At 42.1% G+C, this 12,313-nt stretch overlaps 1 protein-coding gene across 1 annotated transcript; it reads left to right on the plus strand.

Annotated features, from left to right (window-relative positions):
• Positions 1-388: 388 nt before the first annotated feature.
• On the plus strand, positions 389-10,680 carry VSX1 (visual system homeobox 1). Its single transcript, XM_019716780.3, is given in 7 exon segments — positions 389-643; positions 645-856; positions 3,024-3,102; positions 3,557-3,680; positions 4,620-4,800; positions 9,725-9,743; positions 9,745-10,680. Coding segments are annotated over 7 exon segments (1,089 nt in total). The 5' UTR covers positions 389-437; the 3' UTR covers positions 10,013-10,680.
• Positions 10,681-12,313: the final 1,633 nt, after the last annotated feature.

Raw genomic sequence — 12,313 nt, forward strand, 5'->3', positions numbered from 1 at the left:
CCCATACAGATGCAAGCCTCTCCCAAGTCACAGGATCGGCACTGGGCCGAAGTAAACAGAAACATTGAAACTGGTATGCATAGTAAATGTATAGGAAGCGAAGAAAGCTTTCAAAAAGTCCCAAGCTAAATTATACTTGTTAAATTATACCAGAGAACCAAGTCTCAAAATAGAAGATTTAGTGCCACCATTACAATCCCGTCTTAACAGAGGTGATTGAGGGGATTGCAGCTGTGAGGGCGGCTACTGAAGGGAGGGTAATTGGTGGCATCCTCATCTCACAGGGTCCGAAGGATGACGCGTCGGCGCCCAGCTGATTGGAGCCCTCCAGGTCTTCCGCGCCTGAAGGGCGGCCCACTCTTATAAAGCGTCCTCCAGGCTGAGCCCCTTCTGCAAAGGTGACTGACAGAGGGTCAAGCCTCGCCGACTGATAAACGATGACCCGCCGAGATGCGCTTCCCGACGGGCGCGCTAGGATCGGGGCTCTGTTGCCCGGCGATTCTCCGACCGGCCCGCACCCCCGGGGCTTCGCCATCACCGACCTGCTGGGCCTAGAGGCCGAGCTACGGTCGCCTGCTGGACCCTGGCTGGGATCGGATAGCAAGGGCTTCGCGGCCGCGCGGTGCGGAGGTCCAGGACTTGGTGTCCCCTGCGCGTGGGGCCCTTCCACTGGGTCTCCGCCTCCTCTGCGGCTTCGGTGCGCAGCCTCTTGCTGCGGCTCCGGCGCCCTGTCTGCTCCTAGCCGACGTGACCTTCCTGCCTTCCCTGGTGCCTGAGCACGCGGCCCTGCTAGCCCTCCGTCACCCGCGGCCCCAGCTTGGCCTCCAGAAGCGGAGCGAGAGCATCTCCACGTCCGGTAAACAGGCCTGCTCATCCGGCTCCTACCCGTTCCCTCCGGTTTGGGCCGCGCAAGAGTAACAGAGCGTGGTCCCACTGTGTCCCCACCCCCCAGCATCCCAGATCTAAGGGAAATCCAGATCCTAGAGCCTGGCCGGGTCCGGGGGAGTTGTATCTTTACACCCGCGCCCCGTGTCTCTTCCCTCTCCCCAAATTCCCTCCTCTCCGCGCGGTTCTGGTCGCAGCAGTGGGTGGACCCGGTTCTGGATCTACCCCGGGGATCTCGTCAACCCAGCAGCGGTCTTCTGAGGACCTTTCCCCAGCGCCCCGCGCCAGTCTCGGCCTCCGGGAACGGCATAGGTCGGGAAGGCCTGGGCCGGTCTCGTTCACCAGCATCCCAGAACCCGGCACCCCGTGGGCGCTCAAACGTTTACTGAATTAATTGAATGGTTTACCGGTTTTTGAAGAGCGAGGGCCCGGACCCGTGGGACTGTACGCCTCCCGGGATGCTGAAAGGGAGCCCGAGTACCACGGTTCGCTCCTGCCATCACCCTCCTCCTTCCCAGGCGGAGAAAGGAAGCAATCTTGCCAATTTTATTGTAGTTATGCTTTGCGTTTTCTTCCAGCTCACCTATTTCCTCAAAGACGTAGAGGCGGATTATGGGGAAAGAGAAGGAATCATTAAAATTCTGTTAAAGACAAAGGCCAAGAAATTGAGACGTTTCGAGTGTGTGTGAGAGAAACAGAGAATCACACAAGAAAATGTGGACCGAGGGAAACTGTGGTAGAACCTAGAACTGAGCATCCAGACAGCCCAGGTAAAAAAGAGTATGTTGGGTCTCCACTGATAATAAAAGAAAGGCAGGAGGCAAGTGAGCTTTTGTTCAGCACCAAACGGACTTGATTTCATGAGTCTTTTTGTAAAACAAAATGAGCCTTCTATTAGTTGTTTCGCTGAAGATGCAGAAACCACTTTCATAGGATAGGATCTTTCCTCTGTGAGCACTGATAAAAGGAAAAGCAAAATGCAACCAAATCTCAGTCTGTAAGGGCATTTCTGGAAGACCACGAGCAACGCTGTCTAATAGAAATATGTGACTGGGAGTATAACGAAAATTTCCCAAAGCCACATTAAAAAGGGAAAATAAAACAGGTGAAATTAATTTAAATACTGTATTTTATTTAATCCAATACATACAAAATATTTACATGTAATAAATATAAAAATTATTAATATTTTACTTTTGGTGGTGCTAAGTCTTCTAAATCCACCGAATATTTTACATTGATAGCAAGTCTCAATTTGAACCAACCTCATTTCATGTGTTCAATAATGTTATGTGTCCAACGGTACCAGACTGGATAGCATTATTATAATATTATAATCAAAGCAGTTTTCTGACGAGCTAATTGATGATGGAGTAAAACTAACATTATTTTATTAATTTTCCTTTAATTCATTTTCAATACTTTGAGACAAAAATGCTTTTTAACAATGAATTTGACAATAGTTTTATCATTTAACCTTCCTTTCTACCTGGATCTTTTGATATAATGGATATCAAAAGTAAAGTATAGTGGGGTTCTTAATATTTTTTTCAAGTGCATCCAAGAATCATCTGGGTACATTTGTCAAGAATGAGTTTCTGGACCCCACCTCCAGAGATTCAGCACTGATGCAGCAATTCTGATAAGTGTTCTGATGTCACAAACCTCAACCCTCCTTTGAGAAATGTTGGTGTGCTGATTAAGATAAGGAAGTTGGAGGCAGAGGAAGTGGATGAATTTGGGAATTGAGTGGGTATAGGAAATGCAATTAGTGGCCAAGTAGTTCTGGCTTCACACAGTCTGGGGTTTGAATCCCAACTTCCTCATTTACTACCTGTATAATCTTGGACAAATTACTTAATCTCTCTGTGCCTCAGTTTCCTCATCTGTAAAAATAGGATACTAATAGCAGTTATCTTGGAGTTCTTTTATTTTATGAAGAATAATTGCAATAATCCATGGACAAGGCTAAGCACAGTGCCTGGATTATAGTGAGTGTTAAAAATGCTCGCTTGTATGGCTAAATATTACTCACATTCTTCAACAGGTTCATAATTCAACCCTCATATTAAAATCCAGAAAATAAAGTGAAAAATATGTTCACCTTTAAAGTCCTCTCTTTCTCCTTGTGCCAGCAGATAAGTACAGCCCATCTGAAGACAGGAGTGACCTGAAGGTATCCCGTACCCCTGGCAAGAGGAAGAAGCGGCTGCACAGGTACAGGCCCAGGCCATCCTCCCTGACTCTTTCCTCCTCCGGACACAGCATCTGAGAGTGTGTGGTCCTGCATTAGGGCAGCCCCAGTAGCCTCCAGGTTGGCAGCAGGAAGGGCACAATAACCATTAAGGAACATAATTCTATAATTCCCAGGAGGCTGCAGGACAATCTTTGCATTTAAAAGACACAATTTTGTGGGCCTTTAAAATGGGTCTTCTTAGAATGAGTTGATGAAATTCACTGAGGAGAAATAAAATGCTGAAGAACTCTGTCTTATTTGAACCAAACTTCCTGGACTTTCCAGAGGCTAATCATTCAGAGGTGTGGTATCCAGTTATCATGAGGTGGCCCTTTGGGGTGTGGACAGCGGGGAAGGTAGGCACAGGGTCCCTAAACTGGGAAGTCTGGCAGCCTCCTGTGGACATATGCCCATGTGTTTTGGGCCTCCTTGCAGGACTGTCTTCAACACCCAGCAGCTGGAAGAGATAGAGAAGGCATTCAGCAAGGCCCACTACCCCGATGTGTATGCCCGGGAAATGCTGGCCATGAAAACTGAGCTTCCTGAAGACGGAATATAGGTATCTGGGGTTCCCTTCTCTTTTCCTAAGACACCACAGAGAACATGTTAATCCCACATACAGTGAATAAACCCACAGCTAAACGGCCCAATATATTCCCCTGCACAGGCAAACTAAGGGTCACTCAGCTGCAGGCACCACAGTGCTAGAGCCTTTCTTTATGTTTATTGCAAGAGGATATCCTCAGTAACCATCATGGTTTTTTTTCCTTTTATTAAATCATTCTTTAAAATCACAATATTGTAGGCTGTAACTAAAAATTATATAAAGATATATCAATGAAAGAAAGTGACCATACCTCTACTATAAAGCCTCAAAGAAACGAGTGTAAATAGCCTGATGTGGACTTTCTGCACACTGTCTCCACATCATATAGCATATATCTGGCCCTGAACAAAAAATATATATACTCACATACATATAGAATTCTATTTTATTTTTATAAAAAGGTATTATGTTATACTTCTTAACCTCTTTGCTTGACAATACATCTTGGACATTTCTCCAGGTCAGAAGTTATGCCACTAACTTACTCTTTAAACAGCTAAACAATATTACATACTATTTCTTTATTAAGATAATGTTTTCCATGAGAAATATCACCAGCAACCCAACAACCTGAGATTAGAAGGGGCCATTGACTGCATGAATTCTTTATACTCTGTGAGAAAAACCAGGAAGCATTACAGTTGACTCCTTCACACAATGTGGGAAAGAATACTTTGATTTTATTTTTGTCATTCTAATTCCATGGAAAACCTCAGTGGAAATTGGTCACACCCACGATGATGAGTCTCTGTGAGTCTTGAGTAAATGGTGGGTACAATTCCCAAAAGGTCTAGGTTCTATGAGGAAGGATAGTTGGTCCATTTTAGAACTCCTTGCTCAGAGACACTTCCAAGCATCCTTGTCACAGTGTCTCCTTCTGCCTCACACCAGGTCTGGTTTCAAAATCGAAGGGCCAAGTTGTGGAAGCGAGAAAAGCGTTGGGCAGGCAGCAGCTGGATGGCCCAGTATGGTCTCTATGGGGCCATGGTGCAACACTGCATCCCGCTGCCTGACTCTGTCCTCAAGTCCACTGAGGGGGGCCTGGCGAGTTCCCATGCACACTGGCTCCTTGGTAAGGAAGAGGGACCTGCAGTGAGCACGGGGACAAGAGAAGTTGGGGGTGGTATCTTTACATTGGGCAGACATTTGTAAAGCAAAGCAGTGTGAATTTACTCAGATTCAGGCTCAGAATATCATAGCAGATTTTTAATTAATTAAATGGTTTGATCAGTTGCCTTATTTTTCATTGAAACTGTGTAGACAGTGTGTAGAAAGATCACATCAGGCTTTGGTTTTAGTACTTTCATTTCACATACTTGCATTATGTGAAGTAGGTTTCCAAAATGTTGAGTGCTATTAGAATTTTTGAAAACTAAAATTTACAGCTCATGATAATAAGAAACAGGATAGTGCAGAGTAAGCAGTGAAACCTGGAGATGATGAACCCCCTACATACTGAAGTCAGGACGTCCGGTTTCTGGTACTAGTTCTATTAAGAATCTGCCACATACATTTTCTTTCTCTTAGATTTTATTTATTTATTTTTAAGATTTTTATTTAAAAATATAGCTAACATACTATATTATATCAGTTCCAGGTATACACCATAGGTGTTCAACATCTATATGCCTAAAGAAGTGATCACCAACCATCAACATCATACTGTGCTGTCACAATATCATTGACTATATTCCCCATGCTGTACGTTACAACCCCATGACTTATTTGTTTTACACCTGGAAATTGGAACCTCATTCCCCTTCACCTTTCTTCCCATTTTTTATTTTTTAATTACAGTTAACATTCAATATTATTTTATACTAATTTTAGGTGTACAGCATAGTGGTTAGACTATTTGTATAATTTAAGAAGTGATACCCCTGACTAGTCTAGTACTCAGCTGGCCCTGTACATAGCTATTACCATATTATTGACTATATTGCCTATGCTTTACTTTACATCCCCATGACTATTTTATAACTACAAATTTGTACTTCTTAATCCCTTCATCTATTTCAGCCTGTTCCCCAGCCCCACTCCCATTTATCACCCTGATAAATCTAGTACCCATCTGACACCATGCATAGTTATTGCAATCTGATTGACTATATTCCTGTGCTACACCCTACATGACTACTTTGCAACAACCAGTTTGTACTTCTTCATCCCTTCCCCTTTTTTCACCCACTCCCCTCAACTCTTCTCCCATCTGGCAACCATCAAAATGTTTTCTGTATATATGAGTGTGTTCCTGTTTTGTTTGTTTGTTTGTTTTGTTCTTTAGATTCCACATATAGGTAAAATCACATTGCATCTGTCTTTCTTTGTTTGACATACTCCACTCAGCATAATACCCTCCAGGTCCATCCATGCCACCACAGATGGAAAGAACCCATTCCCTTCCCTGGCTGAGGAATATTCCATTGTATGTATGTAACACTTCATCTTTATCCATTCATCCATTGATGGACACCCAGGCTGCCTCTACATCTTGGCTGTTGTAAATAATGCTGCAATGAACATATGGATGCACAGGTACCATTGAAGTACCATTTTGGGTTTCTTTGGATAAATACCAAGAAGTGGGATTACTGGTTCCTTTTTTGTCTCTACTTGTAGCCTTTGTTTTAAAGTCTATTTTGTCTGGTATAATTATTGCTACCCAGCCTTTTTGTTTTTCTATTTCCATTTCCATGGAATAACTCTCCCATCCCTTTACTTTCAGTGTGTGTGTGTGTCTTTCAACCTGTAGTGAGTCTCTTGTAGGCAGCATATGTAATGTTTTCGTCTTCTTATCCATTGAGCCACCCTGTTTTTGATTGGAGCATTTAATCCATTTACATTGAAAGTAATTATTGATAGATATGTAGTTATTGCCATTTTATTATTCATATTTTTTATCTCCCCTTGCCCCCATCGTAAAGAAGTCCGTCTAACATTCCTTGTAATACTGGTGTGGTGGTGATCACTTTAGCTTTTTCTTGTCTGGGAAGCGTTTATCTGTCCTTTGATTCTAAATGATATCTTTTCTGGGTAATCTTGATTGTAGGTCTTTACCTTTCATCACACTGAATATTTTGTGCTACTCCCTTCTAGCCTGCAAAATTTCTGTTGAGAAATCAGCTAACAATCTTATGGGAGCTCCCTTATGAGTTACTAGTTGCCTTTCTCTTTCTGCTTTTTTCGTCTTTAATCTTTTCAATTTTTTTTTAAAGATTTTATTGGGGAAGGGGAACAGGACTTTATTGGGGAACAGTGTGTACTTCCAGGTCTTTTTCCAAGTCAAGTTGTTGTCCTTTCAATCTTAGTTGTGGAGGGCGCAGCTCTGCTCCAGGTTCCGTTGCCGTTGTTAGTTGCAGGGGGCGCAGCCCACCATCCCTTGCGGGAGTCGAACCAGCAACCTTGTGGTACAGAGGACGCGCTCCAACCAACTGAGCCATCCAGGAGCTCAGTGGCAGCTCAGCGGCAGCTCAGCAGCAGCTCAGCTCAAGGTGCCATATTCAATCTTAGTTGCAGGAGGTGGAGCTCACCATCCCTTGTGGGAGTCGAGGAATCCAACTGGCAACCTTGTGGTTAAGAGCGCACTGGCCCATGTGGGACTTGAACCATCAGCCTTTGGAATTAGGAGCACAGAGCTTCAACCGCTTGAGCCATCGGGCCAGCCCAACCTTTGCAATTTTAATTACAGTGTGTCTTGGTGTGGGCCTGTTTGAGTTCATCTTGTTTGAGACTCTCTGCACTTCCTGGGCTTGTATGTCTATATCCTTTGCCAGGTTAAGAAAGTTTTTAGGCACTATTTCTTCAAATAGGTTCTTAATTTCTTGCTTTCTCTCTTCTTCCAGTACCCCTATGATGCAAATGTTGTTACACTTGATGGTCTCCCAGTGGTCTCTTAAACTATCTTCACTTAAAAAAATTCATTTTTCCTTTTGCTGTTATGATTATGCATTTTCTGCTATCTTGTCTTCCAAATTGCTGATTCAATCCTCTGCTTTATCTAATCTGCTGGTGATTTTTTCTAGTGCATCCTTCATTTCAGTTATTGTATTCTTCACTTCTGACTGGTTCTTTTTCATGGTTTCTATGTCTTCTTTTATGCATGCTATCTCTTTGTTGAAGTTTTCACTAAGTTCCTTGAACATCCTTATAACCAGTATTTTGAACTCTGTCTTTGGTAGGTTGTTTGCCTCTGTTTCATTTAGTTCCTTTTCTGAAATTTTCTCCTGTTCTTTCATTTTGGATATATTTCTTTGTTTCCTCATTTTGGCTGCCTCTCTGTGTTTGTTTCTATGTATTAGGTAGGGCTGCTGTGTCTCCCAGTTTTGCTGGGTGGCCTTACGTATTAGGTGCCCTGTGGGGCCCAGTAGCACAGTTTCCCTGGTCACCTGTGCTGGGTGCTCCAGGCGTGTCCCTTGTGTGGGTTTTGTGTAACCTCCTGTTATAGTTGAGCCCTGATTGCTATTGGCAGCGGGTGGGACTGACCCTCAGGCTGATTGGCTGTGGGGCTTGGCCACATCCACAGCTTAGGGGCAGCTGTGTGGGTGGCTTATCACATGGAGTGGGATTCCTCCCAGAAGTCTCTGGTGCCTGTTGAGATTGCCCTTTGTGTGTGCCACTTGTGGGGCAAATATGGTGGTGCTTTGCTGTGGTCTGAAACCAACTTCCAAGTATGTTTGTTCTGGGGCCTCTTAGTAGGAGCTCTGGTGCAGGTCCAGGTCAGCCACTGCCTGTGACCAGCTGGGGTATACCTGATAGGAGCTACAAAGTGACCCATGGTTAGTTGCTGCCTGTGCTATATCTGGAGACACATGGGAGAGGCCACACTGGGAACCGAGTACAGCTGCCACAAGTACTAGGTCTGGGGTAGCTCCACAAAAAGCCAGGACACTTTGAGGCTTGCTTCCACTTCCCAACTCCCATAAGGTTCAGCCACTGATAAAGCCTCCCGCAGTCCTGGAGTTAGGTGAGGCAGGGTCCAGCCTGGTGCAGCTAGCAAAGGTGGGTGTGGGACCAGCCCATTTTGCATTTCTGCCCCTCCTACCAGTCTTGACATGGCTTCTTCTTTATATCCTTAGTTATAAAACTTCTGTTCATCTAGACTTCAGATAGTTTTATAATTTAGTTATAATTTTGATGTGTTCACAGGATGAGGCAAGCGCAGCATTTATCTTCTCTGCCATCTTGAACCTCCAGTCCAACTGTGACCTCTTTCCCTTAGATTTTTGGTGCTAGAACTGTCTACACTGGTGAGGCCCAAGCTTTGGGGCTGGGTGTTCTGAGGGAGTACCACCCTTAGTCGTCTATTTGCTGTTACCAGAGACCAAGGAGCAGGGATCACAGCTTAGAGGAATGAATCAGGACAGCACCCTGGGAAGGGTAGGAGATTAGAGTTAGGGGGCTTGGGGTGGCATTTTAAGTTGGAGAGGAAGAGGGATTTTGTTCAGCAAACATTTTTTGAGCCCCTATCGATCAGATACTATGCTGAGACTAGAGATACTAACTGTAAATACAGTCTTGATTTTGCCCCCTTGAAGAGACTGAGAGAGAATGTTCAGTGGGAAACCAAGCCCACCCCTTTGAACTTACAGGAGCAGGTGTGTGTGGGGGAGGGTTGCCTACTGGCATCCATGGGTTCATGGCTGTACAAGAAACTAGGCCCAGTATTGCCAGACGTTCTGCCTTTTGAGAGAAGTTGGAGATTTCACTTTTGAAATATAATCTGATTTTTAACTGTTGGCAACAATTTAAAAATAAAAATTTAAAAATTACCATGTCCTCCAAACAAGGCAGATTTTCTGGCTGCACCTGGCTGGCACACAACAGTTTTCAATCCCTAACCATGGGAATTACCTACATGACTCTCTTGAGGACCCAGAGAGAGGTATTAACAAGGACAATTTTAATGGTAATTAGAAAACAATAACATTGAATAAATTTATTTAATTGCTGAATTTAGAGATATCTATTTTTATTATTTTATTTTTCTTTGTTGAAAGGGATGCATAAAAAATCCAGTTATGATAAGGAAACCAGGAAATGAAGAAAAGCTGGCTGGACTCTTGGGCCCTGAACACCTCAAGGAAGGTTCTAGTCCAAGTCAGGCAAGACCCCAGAGAGTCTCCAATGAAGCCAGCCCTAAGAACAACTTGGAAGATGTGGCCATTGACCTCTCCAGTTCCACATGGCAGCAGACCAAGAAAGAACACCAGGGGACTGGTGTTCGAGGATGCTCAACTTCTGAAGGGCTGAAGGGGCTCCACCCTGGGAAGGTGGGAGCCTTATGAGGCCCACAGGTCCCACTCTCAAAGGTTGGAAATGTGTGCATTCCACATTTTGGCTTTTTCAAAAGACAAAAGTTGTCCAGGACAAATCATCTCAGTCAGATTTTCTTCCTAGCATCACGATAAAATGCAATGCCATGTGCTTTAAGAAGATGAATGGGTAACTTAGGGAAAACTCCATTTTGTTCTAGAATGGGAACCACTCCTTAAAGACACTTAAACCAGTTGATTTGGTGTAAAATTTTTATTCTCTTCTGTAGAACTTGAGGAGGGAAGATTTTAGTTCAAACAGCATTTTCACTGCTGAGCATCATTTGTGATTTGGTTCAATATACTGTGTCAATTAATAGGTTAGGTCTGATGTCTTTATTCTGAATTAGAAAATATAAAAATACTTAATCTCCTGAGAATCAGGTGTTTTCATAAATAGTGAAGACCTCATAGAGACATATGAATGAATTATATTATCTTTATCTTGAATTTGGCTTTGGACATTTCAATTTTCTCATTAGGCAATAATTTTATATTCTTCTGAATGTCATTTAATAGGCTATGTGTATTGGAACTCATAAAAACAAAGAAAGCCATGCTTTCCCCTTCCTTTCTAAAATATTAATAACATGGGGCCATATTTAAACAATAGTTGATTATCTATAAACAGTGTTTTAAGTTCAGACCAGGTTTCTTGGTCTTAAAATTTATGTTTTAAAGCATTTTAGTGACTTGGATTTCATGAATATTTCCTTTCCTGTATTTTGTTTGCCACTTATTTATTATGTAAAAATAAATGTGTTTTCCTCTCAATGTGGAAGGTGCATACTTACACATCTCCGTATTGTCATTGATCCCCTGACAAGTGTCCCCTTTTAATGTTGGAACATCTAAAGCATTTATTTCTTCAAGCTGCAGAGCCTAACATGTGTTATTTTGTAAACTCCAATGGGCAATAACTGTATCTAACTCACCTGTAAAAACAGAAAACAAGGAGCCTTGCCTTCTTTCATTCACTCTGGCTATTGGAGATCATAGCTGAAGCCTGAGACTGGATGGTGAAAGAACAGTTGTTGGGAAAGAACTCTACAAGTTATTGCTCTAGTTATCCTGTCTCAAGGCAGTAGACCAAGCTCTGAGCTATGTGGCCATCCTTGTTCTGGACCATGTTTTCCCTTCCAACTGGCTCTCACACATTTCTTTGTGTCCATTCCTCAGAGTCTCGCTTCCACCCTTCTTCCTTAGTTTATCCAGGGCTGAGTTTGGGAAAGGGAGCTAGTGACCTGTGCAGCTTACATATATCACACTCATAAAATATTATACAACCACTAAAAATGATAATAATAAGGCATGTTTATGTGGAAAGATGTTCATGAAGTGTTGCTGAGTGAAAAACTCCTAAATAAATAAATAAAAAAGACACAAGTGGAAATAAACTAAAATATAAAGCAGAATAAAAATGAAATTTTATGAAGAATCTTTAACTGCTTCTACATAAAAAATTTTACAAATAATAGAAAAATTTCTATGCAATATTGTAAAGATAAAGGAGAAAACAGGAAGAGGCAAAGAGAAAGGGACTAGGACATTACAGTAACAGATAATTTTAAATGTATAAAAAAGTACTATTCATGACTGAAATGTGTATTAATATGTTTTAAAACTCTCCTACAAATGGATATACTTTCTTGAAAAATACATATTACTAACATTGAGTACAGAATAGGTATGAAATATGAAAGATCAATAACCAAGAAAGCAATTATACTATAAAATAGTTCTGGATTTAGATGGAGTTACATGTGAATTCTTGAAGGGTTTCAAGGAAGAGTTCATTCTTGTGATACATGAGAACATAGAAACGGAAAGGTTTCTAACCCTAACATAACGTTGGTTCCAAAACCTAACAACCCCTCCCCTGAAAACTCTAGTTAGCTCCATTAATGGAAATATGAAATTCCTAATTAAGGTACCAATGTTTAGAATTCAACAGTATACTGAAAATGATCTTGGACTACAGAAAGTCTGCCCCAGAAATGTACAGATAATTAAATGTTATAAAAGGAAATTATTTATACATTTTATTAACAGCTCACACAAACAAAAGTTTATCTCAATAGATGTTGAAAAGTGTTCAATAAATAGCCATTTCTTTAAAAAAACTTAAAGAGCAGAAATAAAAGGATGCTTTCTTAACTTAAAGCAACTTATTTCAAAACAGCATCCTAAAATTTTATAATGTATGTAGACATATGTGTGTGTATATAAGAGCACAGTTTTTGAGGTGTCTCTGTCACCTTCTAGCTTTGTTAC

This window comes from Rhinolophus sinicus, chromosome 13 (assembly GCF_057876585.1).
Source record: "Rhinolophus sinicus isolate RSI-liver-muscle chromosome 13, RSI-T2T, whole genome shotgun sequence".
Lineage (NCBI taxonomy): Eukaryota > Metazoa > Chordata > Mammalia > Chiroptera > Rhinolophidae > Rhinolophus > Rhinolophus sinicus.